At 37.1% G+C, this 17,199-nt stretch overlaps 1 protein-coding gene across 1 annotated transcript in view; it reads right to left on the reverse strand.

The window, feature by feature from the left end:
* NBEAL1 (neurobeachin like 1) overlaps positions 1 to 17,199 on the reverse strand; it is a 177,966-nt gene that overhangs the window by 89,375 nt on the left and 71,392 nt on the right. Inside the window, 11 exon segments of the mRNA XM_043997392.1 lie at positions 2,540 to 2,629; positions 7,535 to 7,620; positions 9,268 to 9,574; positions 11,608 to 11,727; positions 13,370 to 13,502; positions 14,038 to 14,324; positions 14,326 to 14,400; positions 14,402 to 14,446; positions 14,448 to 14,498; positions 14,500 to 14,622; positions 14,707 to 14,805. Of these exon segments, the coding sequence (XP_043853327.1) occupies positions 2,540 to 2,629; positions 7,535 to 7,620; positions 9,268 to 9,574; positions 11,608 to 11,727; positions 13,370 to 13,502; positions 14,038 to 14,324; positions 14,326 to 14,400; positions 14,402 to 14,446; positions 14,448 to 14,498; positions 14,500 to 14,622; positions 14,707 to 14,805 (1,416 nt within the window).

The following is a 17,199-nucleotide window of genomic DNA, read 5'->3' on the forward strand; positions in this document are numbered from 1 at the left end:
TTGATTTAAAGCTCAAAACAAACCACACATTTTTTTTAACATTTTATGTTTTCCAATTCCATGTAAAAATAATTCTGTTTGTTTGTTTGTTTGTTTGTTTGTTTTTTAGTAAGGCAATTGGGGTTAAGTGATTTGCCCAGGGTCGCACAGCTAGTAAGTGTTAAGTGTCTGAGGCCAGATTTGAACTCAGGTACTTCTGAATCCAGGACCGGTGCTCTATCCACTGTACCATCTAGCTGTCCCCAAAATAATTTTAACATTAATTTTTGAAAATTTTGATTTCCAAATTCTCTTCCTTTTTCTATCCCTTCACCCTCCCTAAGACAGTAAGCAATATGATATAGATTATCCATGTGCAGTCATGCAAAACATATTTCCATATTAGTCATGTTGTGAAAGAAAACCCAGATCCTCACCAAAAACCCACAAAAAGAGTAAAAAACTGTATGCTTTCATCTGTATTCAGACTCATCAGTTCTTTCTGGGGAGATAGATAGCATTTTTCATCATAAGCACTTTGAAATTATCTTGGATCTTTGAATTACTGAGAATGGCTAAATAAATCACAACTGATCATTGTACAATATTGCTACTACTGTGTACAATGCTCTTCTGGTTCTGCTCACTTCACTTTACATCAGTTCATTTAAGTTTTTCCAGGTTTTTCTTTTTTTCTTTTTCTTTTTAAAAAAATTTTATTATTTTTGGAGGGGAGGGCAATGAGGGTTAAGTGACTTGCCCAGGGTCACACAGCCAGTAAGTGTCAAGTGTCTGAGGCCAGATTTGAACTCAGGTCTTCCTGAATCCAGGGCCGGTACTTTATCCACTGTGCCACCAAGCTGCCCCTCCAGGTTCTTCTGAAAGCATACTGCTCATCATTTCTCATAAGCACAATAGTATTCTGCCATAATCAAAATACCACAATTTGTTCAGCCATTTCTCTATCAGTGGGCACACCCTTAATTTCCAACTCTTTGCCACCACAAAAAGAACTGCTATACACATTTTTGTGAATCTCTTTGAGATACAAATCTAGTAGTTGGTATTATTGGATCAAAGGGTGTGCAAAGTTTTGTACTCCTTTGGGCATAAGGACAAGAAATTTAAAATTTACTAATATAGACTTTGAGAAAAACATCATGCAAAATAAATACTGGCAAGAGGATTTCATTTTGTTCAAATATCTTGTCTAATACAGTTAGTCAGGGGCAGCTAGGTGGCACAGTGGATAAAGCACCGGCCCTGGATTCGGGAGGACCCGAGTTCAAATCTGGCCTCAGACGCTTGACACTTACTAGCTGTGTGACCCTGGGCAAGTCACTTAACCCTCATTGCCCTGCAAAACAACAACAACAAAACAAAAAACCCCACAATTACTAATACAGTTAGTCATGATAGTGTGTTCCTACAATGAAAGGGCACTTTACCTTAAAGGGAGTAAACAATTTGACACTAATTTATTTAGTATCTAGTATGGAAATATGCCATGTCGGACAAGATGGGAAATGTAAAAATGAAAACTTTAAGGTTCTTCCATTTAAGAAATCTTTAATCTACACTGATTTTTATGATATTTTAAGAAAGTAAAATTTTTGTAGGAAAAAATGGCTAGATTATATGCTATTTGAAGCTCTATCTGGGGAAAGACTAGTCAATTTTTTCCCCCAGTGGTGATCCAAGTCATCACAACCTTGCAACCACTAGAAATGCAGACATAGGAGAAAATAATCAGCTTGTATATGTAAAGCTAGTTTTGTGAACATAGCTGTCTTAAGTGACAGCAAGCATTACTTAATACTCCATGAATACTCCAGGAAAAATCTAATTTTACTGAGATAACTACAAAGCGTTGGTTCCTTCTTTAAGGGTGAACTTTCTCTTCTAACAGGCAAAAAAATAAATAACATTGTTTTTCAGGGAGATTTCTGTATTTTTAAGATTCTCTCTTGACAACTGCAGCAAACACTCTTATAAAAACTAAGAAAATTGGATGAATCAAAAAATAAGTAACTCATCATCATAACCATACAAAGGGATAGAATTTTGCAGAATTATCCAAATTACTTCAAGACCAACAAGTGATGGAATTAACTAGCTGAAACCTGACAGTTTTAAATTAACTTCACTAACTACTATTTCTTATTGATAAAGAAATAAGTATTTCTTCCCTATGAAAAAAGGGAACGTAATTTCTGTTTCACATTAATGTAATTACTAACTTTTATTCATACCTAAAAGGTCTTAAAAGCAAAGTCCTGGGCACAGCAACATACTTCTGTTAGATAGACTGTTGGGTAAATCAATGTATTATGGATGTCATAACTCAACCATGAAGGATCACTGACTTTCAATGAATCAGAATTGCATGTTTTCACAAATATTCTACTCAAACTTAATAAATGCCACCATGAATATGAATTCAAAACATCTCACTGTGAGTGGTACCTAAAATTCAGATAATATTGGTAGTACTATGTCAACAGAAGTTCTTTAAAAGATGATCACCAACTTCATAATTTATAATTTATCATAAATTTACCTTGATGTCCCAGTTCACTACTTTGTTTCCTGTTAATCTTCCATGAAAACAATTGGTTGATAAATCTAGGCAGATAGAATTTCTGCAGGCCTAAGATTCCAAGAAAAGTAGAATATGGCACTTTAATACAATCTATAACAATAGGTACTCAATAAAGACTTTTCTAGTAAAGGAACGATTATCTAAGTAGTAAGGGTATATTTAAGCTTAATTTTAAATGATATCATTGATAAGACTGCCACATTACAAACTCTAATACTGCCATTCTCTGTTTACCTTTTAAATGGATGAACCAGTAAACCAAAGTACAAAGAGATTCCTTTATAGCAAGATCATTTTATACCATGACCACCCCAAAAATAATTGTTAAAAACAATAAAAGGAGTTAATTCAGTGGAAAGCAAATCAGTCAGTAATTCAAGAGACTTCTGTTCTAGACCCATGTCTAGCACTTACTTGCTATGTGACCTTAAACAAATCATTTCACCCCCTGATTCTAAAATGTTTTAACCATAAAATGAGGAGTTTAAATTAGATGATCTCTAAGGCTCTTTCAAATGCTAACATTCTAAGGTTTAAAATATCAATTATTATAGGCATAAGAATTATTTTGGGGGGCAGCTAGGTGGCGCAGTGGATAGAGCACCAGCCCTGGAGTCAGGACTACCTGAGTTCAGATTCGGCCTCAGACACTTAACACTTACTAGCTGTGTGACCCTGGGCAAGTCACTTGACCCCAACTGCCTCACTTAAAAAAAAAAAAAAGAATTATTTTCCCTCAAGGCACCAAGAGCTATTTCTGACTATTCTGCACTTTAAAGTTACCTATAAAAGGCCTTACTGGACATAACAAATGTAATTTCATACTTATTCAGAGAATCTGCAACTGGGCTCCATTCCAATAGAAAAGCAAGAAATCAATTTGTCCTAACTCAAAACATAAACATCTTTATTCCCCATAGCACCAAACAAAATAGTTTACAGACATTGGTGATCAATAAATGTTTGTTTGCTGAAAAATATGAATGTTCACAAAAGCTGTGAGGTATGGAACAAATGTATTTACTGGTCCTATTCATTCTAGGAAAAAAATTCAACTAAATTTTTTTAATTGGACCAAAATGCTAGAATTCTTTCTATAAAGTGCTAAAAATCCAACTTTTGGGTTGAAATACTATCTTTTCTCATTCTTCAAACAAGAAGCTAACCCATCCTTTGAAAAGATATTGGATCCTATTAGTCCACCTCCCTGATTCCACCAGTGAAGAAGGTGAGGCCCAGAGAATCTATCAAACATGCCCAGGATCACACAAAGAATAAAAATAGTAGAGGCAGGATCTGAACCCAGGTACTCTCACTTTAATAGAATGTTCTTTACAACATACTGCACTGCCTTTGGAATCTCATTTGGAAGCCGAAAAGTTAATGAGGATAAAGCAAAAAAGGCAAGCTTGTCAACTGGAAGGATATTACTCCTAAAGAACTTTTTTTGCCCTGTTGTATTTCTCAAATCATAGGCACATATGGTAGGCCAGGTACACTTAGACCATACGTACTATATTCATGTCACTTCAAACCAAAAAGTCCATACAGGGCACCTACTAATCTAGTTATATTAGGGTTTTTTAAAAGTATGTTAATTTATATTATTTTCCCTTAAAAAGCTTAAGCTCTTGATGATGAGTGAGATGAGCAGAACCAGAAGAACATTGTACACAGTATCATCAACACTGAGTGTTGACCTACTGTGATGGACTATATTCTTCTCACCAATGCAATGGTACAGAAGAGTTCTAGGGAACTTATGATAGAAGAGGATCTCCAAATCCAAGAAAAAAAAAGAAAAAAAGAACTGTGGAGTATAGATGCTGATTGAACCATATTATTTCTTTTGTTTTGGGTGCTGTTGTTTTTTTTTTTCTATTTTGAGGTTTTGCATCACTGCTCTGATTCTTTCTCTTGTAACAGGATTAATGCAGAAACAGGATTAATGTTATTATGTGTATATATATATATATGTGTGTGTGTATATGTATATATCTATATGTATATGTATAGAGATATATAGATATAACCTATATCAGATTGCCTGCTGTCTGGGGGAGGGGGGAGGGAGGGGAGGGAGGGAGGGAGGTCTGAGATTGTAAAGAATGTATAGACGGGAGTTGAGAGCTATCTTTACATGTGATGGAAAAAATAAAATACCTCATACATTAAAAAAAAAAAAAAGCTTAAGCTCTAACTGAGGAAACAAGCATATACCTTGAAGATAAAAGTCCATTCCAACAAATACCAGAACAGGTAGTCAACAAACATTCATTAAGCACATACTATGTGCCAGACACTGTTCTAGGAACCGGGGTTTGCAGAGACAAAAAGAAAATAGTTCCTTGCCTTTAAGGGGCTTATATTCTATCAAATGAAACAAAACACAAAGAAGTTGTACACAAAGTACACCCACGGTAATATAGGGGCAGGATTAAACTGCTGGGGGGCACCAGTCCATGTACAACAAAACTATTTACATTCTTCTTTTTCAGTTGATAACTCCCAGTACTCTTTCAGCTTTCCTTCTACCTCTGCCTTGTCATATTACTGCCCTTTACTGTAATATACCCTCTATTAACATCTAAGTGATTTATCTATTCCTCCTCTGTATATGACATTCCCTCTCATGCCAATATGACTCTGTACAAGTGGATTTTCAAATGGAACTCAGCTCTGCCTTCTTGAATCCCAAGCTTCCTTCAAAGCAAAGTTGAGGTGCCACCTCCACAAGTGGCCTTTCCTCTTTCTGAACCTTCCACACCCAATTGTTAGTGTTGCACCTTTTAAAATATTTTGTACAGTGACTAATGCAGAAATATGTTTAATGTTATTATGTGTGTGTGTGTATATATGTATGTATATATGTATATGTATGTGTATATATATATATATATATAAACCTATATCAGATTACCTGCTGTCTAGGGGAGCAGGGAGGGAGGGGAGGGAGGGAGAAAAATCTGAAATTGGAAAGCTTGTATAAACAAAAGTTAAGAACTATCTTTACATGTAACAGGAAAAAAATAAAATACTTTATTTAAAAAAATATTTTAAAAAAGCATTACATTAAAAAAAAATTTGTACAAGCTCTTTATTTACATATCCATGCATATAGTATATCCCATGTCCCCTTACCCAAGAATGTAAGCAAGAATGTAACAATCATTTCTGTCTTTGTGTCTCCTGTATTTAGTGAAGTATCTTGCACATAGTAGGTACTTACTAAATGTTTGTTGTTGAAATAATCTCATTATTCTGCTAAACTGTTAAAAAGAACTATTTCTGGGGGCAGCTAGGTGGCGCAGTGGAGTCAGGAGGATGTGAGTTCAAATCCAGCCTCAGACACTTGACACTAGAGCCATGTGACCCTGGGCAAGTCACTTAACCCTCATTGCCCCCCCCCCCAAAAGAAAGGTTATAAAAAGAACTATTTCACTACAACAAACAATCCTATACAACAAATTCACTTCTCAGGTACCCCGTGGGATAACAGTTGGTGTCAAAAGTCCTTGATCTTCTGCTTAGTTCATTCCAGGCAATCTCTTTTCCTCTTTCTTTTCCTCTAGTTATTCAACTAAAATATGTAAGTACCTATCATATGCAAAGCACTAGACTAGGTACTAGAGATATATTAAAAAAAACTTGCTCTGAAGGAAAATTTATTGCAATATAATGAGAGTGGGGTAGGGAGGACAAAACAAAGTGCTAAAAGAAATCTGAAGTAGAAGTTACTTTCAGCTAAGACCAGGAAAGGCTTTATGCAAGAAATGGCACCTGAAATGGGTAATGTAGGAAGAGAGGGATTTTAACCAACAGACTGTGGGAGAGGAAGAGTCCATCCCATTCACAGCTGACAGTCTAAGAAATGGCACCAAGATGCAAGAGAGCTGGATAAGAATGAGGAGTAGACAGTCAAGTGAGTAAAGAAGAGTAACATGAAACTGCAAAAGTAGTAAAAGAGTGGAGCCCAGTTGGGGAGAGTGTTTACTGGCAAGATTAAGTTTAAAATAATAGTAATAACTACCACCACCACCACCAATTTAAATAGGTCTTTAAGGTTTGAAAAGTGCTTTACATATATTTTCTCATTTCATCCTCACAACAAGCCTGGGAGACAGATTAATTATCTGAGTTGGAGGAAACTGATCCTGAGAAAGGCTGAATGATTTACACAGGGAAAAGACAGCTAGTAAGTGTACAATTCAAGATTCTAACTCAGGTCTTCCTCATTCTGAGCCCAGCACTCTATCCACTATGTCACATACATAGTAGGCAGCGAGGCACCAGTCTTTCCAGTTTATTCCCACTAGAAAAATCTACCTAAACTACTACCACTCAGCAAAATGAAGAAACATGAAAGGAAAAGAACAGGAAGCAAAATGCCACCTTTTTTCTAACACTGGATTCATTTAGTAACAGTAAAGATGATGGTGGTAATAGCAGCTGGCATCTATATAGCACCTACTATGTGACAGCCAGTGTAGTAAGAGCTTTACAAGTATCTCATCTGATTCTCACAAAACCCTCAGGAGGCAGGTGCCATTATTATCCCCATTTTACAGTAGAAGAAACTGAGGTAAACAGAGGCTTCAAGACTTGCCCAAGATTACAATAATTTTATTGGACAAAGCATGACAAAAGCATGGCTCAATGCTATTTCATCTCTCATTCCTGAAAGTGAAAGTGTGATCTTGAACAGTATATGAATTACGAACATATCCTGCCCAACATCATTAATTAATGCCATGAAAACACATGATGCTGGGGGAAAAAAGTCACAAGAGCCAGTTTGCTCTGTGGAAATGAAACCTTTTTATGTCTCATGGAAATAGCTAGAATTGGATTTGACCTTCAAAGCATTAAATCCACTTAAAAGGTTCCCAGCTTCCTTTGAAAACTAGTTAGCCAATACATCTAATTAGACAAGAAAAAAAATTTTATTCTAACCTTTGGTGTGTAGTACAGAAGAATTTTACTAGGCAGATCTGGCATTTCAAATTCAGGGGATTTCCAAGGACTTAAGCAGTTTGGACCTGAAAAAAACAAGCACTACACGTCATATTCTTGCAGATTGATATTTTGCTGGGTTCTATGTAACATAACACTTAAACACTGTTCCTCAAACACACCATTTTCCCAGCTCCATCCCTTTTCATGGGCCTTCTCCCATGACTAGAATACCCTCCTATCCTCCCCTCCGTCACCTGGCTTAAGACATCTCAAATCCTACCTTTCCTGGTCCCCTCTCCCCTCCTCCCCCCCCCCCCCACTAATGCCTTCCTTCTGGGATAACCTCCCATTTATGCTGTGTACCCACATCACCTCTCCATAGAATGAGAACACCTTGAAGGCAGAGACCATGTTTTTGCCTTTCTTTGCATTCCCAGCACTTAGCAGAGTACTGCCCTTTGTAAGCATCTAATAAATATATGCCTGCTGACCTACTTGTGCTCTCCACAAAAGTTGAATGAAAAATAAAGAACTTCTAGCAGCTCAAACTGACACAAAATTGCTATTAAGCGGGGGCAGCTAGATGGCGCAGTGGTTAAAGTGCTGGCCCTGGATTCAGGAGTATCTGAGTTCAAATCCAGCCTCAGACACTTAACACTTACTAGCTGTGTGATCCTGGGCAAGTCACTTAACCCCAATTGCCTCACTAAAAAAAAAAAATTAATGATGGTATTTTAATACCAATTTTGAAAATTCTCATCTAGCTCAAAAGTCATATGCTACTTAAATATCTCAGAATTTGATACAGAATATTCTGAATATAATCCTTTAATTGGTGATATTACATGCTATAAACTATAAGACAAGACTAAATTTTAGGTGCAATTTTTCAAGTAGGCAGGTTCCAAAAGTAAGAATCAATGACTATCTTCAAAATGAAACCCAAATATAATCAATGCAGGAATTTGTTTTTCCTGACTATGCATGTTTTTAACAGGGATTTTTATTTTCTTGTTTTGTAAATGTCTATGTGGAAGGAAGAGGTGAGCAAAGAAAAGTTGTGGAAAAGACAGCGTATGTATCTGTGAAAATGAGACCCAAAAGAGAAGAGAGAGATTACTCCCTTTACCTTAAAAAAGGAATTTCAAAATTCTAATACCTCATCATAAATTCTCCAGTTATATTAATTTATATGCACTAAAATTTTATGATTTCTTACATAGAAACAAAACATCTGTTTTGTTTAATGAGTTTATTAAAATCTAATGTTAAAAACAGTAAGAGATTCTTTTTCTTAAAAAAAGATATAGTTTCCTTTTGTATACCTATAACAGCAAAATACATCATCATCCTTTAAGTCTCTGAGGCCATGCAGGTGACCCAGGGTTCTTGAAGATAATGCCAAAAGACCCCAAACTCTAAAAAGACCTCACGAGGCAGAAAGGCTTGAGCACAAGACAGGCAAAAGCTTGTGTTTGCAAGGTAGAAGAATAACAAAGTTCTAAGAGGTTCCTCTACAAAGAACCTGTCACCAGGTGATTAGGGCTTGGGGCTAGTGTAACTCATTAACCTGTCTCCCAAGGCATGGAGAGGTTGCAAGCTATAGAAATGAGATCATGGCTTCCTAAAGTTTTGGTGGATGCAGCTTTTTTTCCTTCTGCTATGATCTGGTATACTACTGAAAGTGTGGGAGGTGAGTACTACAAAGCTGTGTAGCTTTCTATACTTACCTGCCAAATATAACAGTTTCACGTGAGGAGCATGTAGCGCTTCATGGAAGATGATTACTGACCCAAGCTGACCCTCTAGAGATGTTGGACATCCCCATTCACTATCCTGAGTTCCAGCTGAAATTAACTTGGTTAGCAACTCTGATTTTTCAGGTGTTCCTCCTCCCCAGGAGGCTGAAGCCAGAATTCCACCAAATGATGTTCGGTGAGGAGTGATTGGAGAGGAGAAAGGTGGGTCTGGGATTTGGGATGGAGGGGGTGTGGTTGTCCTTTGTCCAGCTGAGCCAATACAACATGAAGTAAAAGGCTAAGAAAAAAAATTATTAAAATGTTTATTACAAAACTTTCAAAGTTATCATTTAAATAATTAAAATTAAGTATGGTCAAAATATCCAAATAATATCAAATAACCACATTTACAATTTAAAACTTTAATTTTGTGGTATTCCAAAATAGAAGTAGAAATACCATTTTTCTAACCTTTGTAGTTAGGAAGTAATGCTTTAATACTGGTACACTGTTAAATGCAGTTCTGACATGTATCATGAAGGTAAATAAAAAATATATTAATAAACTCATAGGAAAAACTTGAGAAGTCTTCTAATACTCATACTCCTCACCTTTGACAAAGAATTATACTTTACTACCTCTGACAGAAAGGTGGGAAACTCAAAGTGCATACTAATACATTCATTTCCAGAAATGGCCAATATATGGGTTTGTTTTGTGACTTGGAGGCAAAGGAGGGCTAGCAATGGATGCCCAAAAAAAGAGGGGAAAAGGGGGGAAAGATCATTGTAACATTTTTTTTGAGAAATGCACAGAAATAACCAGGATACACTAACAAGCAGGGAAGCTTTGACACTAACATGTTTGTTTTCTAAATGAAAGCTACCTACACAAACATACACACACACACACACACACACATATGAATCATGGTTTCATATATAATCCATTTTTTCTGTTGTGTATATGGACTCATTTAATTTTTGTCAAGTTCAGAACAACAAGAAAAAAATTTTAAATAAGAATACATCTAACTCAGATAAATAAAAACTTCTGAGGAGATGGTTCCACAATGCTTCTAGATTCTGTTTATCACCACTGCTTAGCAAATTTTAAAAATAAAGAAAATTATCTTCCATAATGATTTAAGTTGAACTAGTCTGGAGAACAGCTGGTTACCACCACCTTCTAAGAGCCCTTTGTAAACATCGATCAACAAACATTCATTAAGCACAAGTGCTGGTGATACAAGGCAAAACTGTAAGAGTCTCTGCCCTCAGGGAATTTAATGGGAAGAAAACACACAAAACAGACACAAAGTAATCCTGGGAGGAATCCAGAAAAGCTTTGTACCCAAGGTGGCATTTGACTTGAATGTTGAAGGAAACCAGATACTCCAAGAAGTGAAGGTGAAGAGGTAAAGCATTTCGGTTCAAAGGCCCGGAGAATAGCAATGTATAACAAGGATAGAACAATAGTAAGAGGTCAGATGGTGAAGCTCTGTGAATGCCACTAGAGTTTACATTGATCCTGCATTACTTTCAGAATGAAATATTAACTCTGGCATTTAGGAAGCCACTGGAGTTCATTGAGTAGAGAGTGATAAGAATAGACCCACATTTTGGGGGGGGGGGGGTGAGGCAATTGGGGTTAAATGACTTGCCCAGGGTCACACAGCTAGTAAGTGTTAAGTGTCTGAGGCCAGATTTGAACTCAGGTACTCCTGACTCCAGGGCCAGTGCTCTATCCACTGCGCCACCTAGATGTCCCAATAGACCTACATTTTAAGAAAATCACTTTGGCACCTTGGAGGAGATACTTGAGCAAGGAGATCAGTTAGGAAGCTACTCAAATAGTACAGGCAAGAGGTAATAAGGGTCAAAGATAAAGTTGGTGACTGTGTCAGTGGAGGGAAGAGAAAAGATGGGGGTGGGGGTGGGGGTGGGAGGAGGAATAAGCATTTATTAAGCACCTACTATGTTCTAGGCACAATGCTGAGTGTTTTACATCATCTCATTTGATCTTCTTCACAACAACCCTGAGAAGTAGTGCTATTATTGGCCTCATTTTGCAGTTGAGGAAATGGAGGCAAACAGTTAAGTGCCATAGTTATTTTCCCATGGTTAGTTATGATAGAATAGTGAAATCTGAGAGTATCTCACTGTGTGCACATAATAAAATAGTGCTCAAGTCACCGAGTACATAACCTCAGAATAAACAAAAGAAATAACATTCTTATTAAATTCAAACTCTTCAGCAAATGTTTTAGAGCCCCCTCCTTTAACTGGTGCCCTGGGCCTCTCATAGCGTAAATTTGCTGTATGTACTTACTTCATTCATTGCAGGAAACCTGAGAGGGGCAGAAACCTTCTGTTGTCCATTGACGTAGATATAGACAAGGCTCTGACCAAAGGGTCTTTTTCCAGGCATGTGAACAATGGTTATGTTGTGCTGATTAAGCAAAAATAGTCAATTAGGGCACTTTAAAATTATATTTTATGCATTTAAAACTTGCAAATATTTTTTAAGTATTCTAAAAAGCAAAAAGTTTGTGCCATCTCGAAAAATTTAAATTTATATATGGCTACCAATGATTATAGAAGTTGCTCAGAGAAGGAAAATTATCTTCCAGTATGATTTCAATAAAATATTCATATATTTCCTGGAAATAGATAGGAAAAAGTATTTTCATTATACTTACAACATTTCCAAGCATGACTTGGCAAACATTCAATAAAAACCAACAGACTTCATAATAACATAAAAGCTATAATCCTCCTACAGAAATCTTCATTATAGTTTCCTTCTAGAAATTATTATGATCTGGGGCAGCTAGGTGGCATAGTGGATAAAGCACCGGCCCTGGAGTCAGGAGGACCTGAGTTCAAATGCAGCCTCAGACACTTGACACTTACTAGCTGTGTGACCCTGGGCAAGTCACTTAACCCCAACTGCCTCACCAAAAAAAAAAAAAAAAAAAAGAAATTATGATGATCCTCTGAACAGGATGGCAACATAACTTTCATTCAAAAAAGTCAAAATAGGCACAAGAACTCAAAGGAACTTTTGAGTAGTTGTGTTAATAAAAAAATTATAACGCTATTAAGAGTTAAAAAAAAAAAAAGAGTTCCAGCAATACAATGATCCAAGACAATCCCAAAGGACTAATGATGAAGCATACTATCCACCTCCAAAGAAAGAACTGCTATCGACTGAACACAGACTAAAGCATGCTATTTTTCTCTTTCTTTCATTTTTTTCTTTAATTTGACTCTTCTTATACAAAATGACTAATATGATAATGTTTTACATAACTGAACACATATAATCTATTTCTGATTGCTTACCACCTCAGGGAAGAGGGGCAGGAGGGAGGAAAGGAGGGATAGAATTTGGAACTCAAAATTTTAAAAATGTTTATTTTTTTTAATTGTTTTTGAGCCATTAAAAAAAAAAGTTCCAACTAAAGGAATACTTTCTTTCTCCCTCCCCCCCCCCACCCTGCCCCGCCCCGAGTTAAGTGACTTGCCCAGGGTCACACAGCTAGTAAGTGTTAAGTGTCTGAGACGGATTCAAGTCCTCCTAAATCCAGGGCCAGTGCTCTATCCACTGCACCACCTAGCTGCCCCCTAAAGGAATACTTTCAATATGACCTAGTCACATCTTGTTTTGTTTTTTACATGAAGTTTCTTTTGCAAACAAAGAAATATAATTTAGTAAGGCTACATTTGGAGGGATGAAAAAACTTTAGAAACAGAGTGGTGATGTTTGTTAAAAGTGAAAAAGACAAGGGTAAACTGCAGAATGAAGTTCTCAAACACAGAATAAAACTCCAAAGTTTTATTCTAAACCTTGTGAACAGTGGACTGAAAAGAGTTAATTTTCACTCAATAATTCTTTCCAAGTAATTAATAAAGGACTCTCTGATACCTAATAAAACCAGACTAAGATGAAAATTACTCACAGTACCTCGGCATAGACAGTGCTAATTATGTATGTGAAATTCAAAGAGTATACGAATCTGTTTACAAAAGCAGATGGTATATAATTCCTGAAAAACAGGCATGCAAAAGCTGAGCTCCTGGAGTCTTACCCAGAGGGAATCACAGAAACTGTGTTCAGGAAGCATGACAGTTGCATACTCTCTCTTAGTGCACACAGCCACCACTAATACTCCCGAAGAAGTCAGAAAGGCTTCAAAGCCCATGCCGCTTGCTGTAAAAAAGCTATTAGATAAAAAAGAAAGAGAAATATCCTAGTTTAAATTATATTCCATTGTCATAGACCGCTATTAGTCCTCACATAATAAAAAGGGTTCTGACATGCTCATCCCAATTTTGGGGGGAGGGATGAGGGAGAACTGGACCTGTGATTTTATTGGAATAGCGAATGACAAAAAGGGAATTCCTTCTACCAATGCAAGTCAACACCTGCTTTGAAAGTTATAGTCCTAGAAAATCACCTTTTACACCATTGGGTATAAATGAGTTGCTCATGATCACAAGGCCAGTAACTGTTAGAGGCAGGACTTGAGTCCATGTCTTCCTGACCCTGAGGTCAGTGGTCCATACATTAGAGCAAGTGTTGCTGCTTTTTAATATCATGTGATAAAAAGGCATTTTAATAAATGAATGGCTTAAAAACTAAAAGCTCTCTAAACGATGTAGTTCAAAATTCAAATGCTTAGGAAAGCTCACCAAAACATAGTATTAATACATGTACAATTAGTAAATAGATTCAACAATTTTAATGAGTGAGTACCTGTAGAGTTGTTTTCTCTTCCCTCCCTTGTTAGAGATTCCAATATTCAACTGATCCTGGTCTAGGCAAAGCCAAGCACTGAAGGAAAAGGCAGACCCTGGCCATTTCTGAATGGATGGTACAGAAATACCTGCCATACTATGAGACAAATTAAAATACTGCAGTGCACTCTCTAAAGTTTGCTTACGAGCCATTGCCAGGATGGCACGCAATACAGGAATGGTATAAGAATGGATCTTCTTGGATTCATCTGTTCTCAGGAGTCTTATTAATCTGTGGAGCTCTTCAGCTACTCATTGACTGACTCCCCAAAGAACCAAGGAGAGCAATCAAGTTCTCTGCACAAGTACAATGAAGTGAAGAAATGGGAAGCAAGGGTAGCGATGATTCGGAGACCCATGTTGTTATTGGACACAGGTAGTTCGACTCTGTCTATTAAGAGAACAAATTCGCTTCAACCAGTTCAGAGATGAATATCTGTAGGTCATGTGATTCTAGTTCTGCAAGCCACTGGATAAGCAACAATAAGGGCTGGACATTGCTAATGCCCAAAATCCCAACAGATGTGTGGTCCCCTTCTACAGCCTAGGAAAAGAAATCATAAATTACAAATTCTGATAAGCTGTAGTTTAACATCAATTAGCAAACAGAAAATTTTAAATAACTCACCATATTCATAAGTTCTTTTAGCAATTCCAGTGAAGGTTGACCAAGGGATTTTAATACCTCATACATATGTGCATAACCAATTCGTTCTTTAAACACCTCCTGAAAATGAAAACCACAATAGTTTAAGCACATTAATGGAAAAATGAGGGAGAGAAGCCATAAAAGCTAGACATGGAATCAGGAAAATCTGGGTTCAAGTTCTGCCACCAATATTAACTTGCTCTATGACTATGGACATGTCACTAGGCCTTAGTTTCCTAATCCATAAAATATGAATTATGTCAGGAACACCTACATCACAAATTGTAGCAAGAATTAAATGAAATAATGTATATAAAGCACTGTGCAGACTTTCAAGAGCTACTGCCAATTAGTCATCAATGTGAAAGGAAGGGGAAGTTTATTCTTCCTAAATAAGTTAATTTTTTTATACTCTGTGAAGTACATTGTACTTATTAATAAGAATATTTTTGAATTTCCAATTACTATCTATAATCCACAAAAAAAAATCAAACCCCCAAATATATGGTAAGATATAATTCATAATGTAGGACATAGAAATTCCATCAATTAGTGCAAAGGATAAATCCTCTCTAACCCATTCTTTACACAGTTGTCCAAATAATCTTCCCAAAGCACAAGTCAAACACCATATGATTCCCCTTACGCAAAAATCTAAGTTCAAAATGGCTCTTGATTGCCTATTGAATCCCGTATAAACTCTTCCGGTTTGTATTTACCACCTTCCATATTCTAACTCTAGCCTACCTTTCCAAACCCCCTTCACACAAACTATGCTTCCACCAAAAAGACCTACCTGCTTTTCCCTCTCTGGACTTTGTGCCTTGGGGGACAAGCTATCCCCTGTTCCAAGAACATGCTTCTTCCTCACCTCCACCTCTTAGATCTCTTTGTTTTCTTTTTGTTTGTTTGTTTTTTGTTTTTTGAAGGGCAATTGGGGTTAAGTGGCTAGCCCAGGGTCACACAGCTAGTAAGTGTCAAGTGTCTGAGGCCGGATTTGAACTCAGGTACTCCTGAATCCAGGGCCGGTACTTTACCACTGCACCATCTAGCTGCCCCTGTTTTCTTTCTATAAACCTCACCTCAGTGATTACCGCCCAAGAGGAGCCTTTCTAAAATGCCCCTCGTTTTCTACTTTTTCCTCAAATTAGCTTGTTTGAATGTCATATACCCCCCAGTGGAATGTAAGCTTCTTAAGGCCAGAGACCGTTCATCTTTGTCTTTGTATTCCAATCCTGATTACAGTGCTTTGCACAGAGCAGGCATTTAATAAATGCCTGGTGAACCGAATCCTTTTTTTTTCTCCTCAAGGTATAAATTCATTCTGAGTTTCCCACCTACACAAAACTGCTGGAGACTCTCTCAAAAAAATTGTCTCAGGTTGAAAGTGGTCAATGAGGCAGCTTAGATAGCCTTTAATAAGAGAAGCAAGAGCTATTGTCCCAACAACTCAAGAAGGTTCAGCAAGTAACTGGTTTTGTGGTCTTGAGTAAATCATTAAACCTCAATGAATCTGTTTATCTTTAAAAAGTAGACATAGGTCTCAGTTGCCTTTCATGTTCTTTGCAGCACTAAGATTTCATGATTTTACAGACCTATTCTGGATCCAGCCATGTACCTAGCGACTGGGGAGATAAAGAATACATGAGAACCTGACTCCAATGCTATCTATGGAGGTTATGCTCCAAAACTAACTTTTCAACAATTTCTGGGGGGGTTGGATGGAGCCCAGGAGTGATCCACTTTATACCAAATTCTATTTTACAGTACAGTCATGGCAAAGTTCCTATAACACAGAATGCTAAATGTAACATTATGGAATTATAATCATTAAGGGATACAAAGTAAAGAAGGACAAGGGTGAGATGAGCTTCTTGGACAAGGTAAGTACTGATCCACACGCCATATCATTTTGGACAGATGTCTGTCATAAAACATTGTTTGGCATTTAGAGCTCTTCATAACCAGCCCCTTCCTACCTCTCCAGTCTTGTTAGACTTTGCATCTGTGAACATACATAATGATCAGCGCAGCACAGCTCTCCAGATCTGACTCCAAACATTTTCATGAGTCATGCTCCTGGATGCCCTGGTTTGTCCTCCATGCCTGGAATGTTCTTCTTTCTCACCTCTACATCCTAGCTTCCCTGGTCTGCTGCAAGACTTAAGCTCAAATCCCACCTCTGCAGGAGACCTTTCTCAGTCCCCATTCTTCAGGTACCTTTATACTATGTATCTAATATGTAAAAGTATTTGCAAGTGTCTTCTCATTGGAATGGAGGCTCCCTATGGAAAAGAACTACGTTTCTACCTTTTTTTGTATCCCTAGAGTTAACACAGTTCCTGGAAGGTAGTAAGAGCTTAATAAATGTTTGCTGAATAACAACCATCTAGCTTCCTGCTGTCCCTAAACTATTTCACGATGTTCTGTAAACTGTGACTCTTGGCCTTTATTATAGATTCACCTCAGGAG

Source organism: Dromiciops gliroides, chromosome 3, assembly GCF_019393635.1.
Source record: "Dromiciops gliroides isolate mDroGli1 chromosome 3, mDroGli1.pri, whole genome shotgun sequence".
NCBI classification, from domain to species: domain Eukaryota; kingdom Metazoa; phylum Chordata; class Mammalia; order Microbiotheria; family Microbiotheriidae; genus Dromiciops; species Dromiciops gliroides.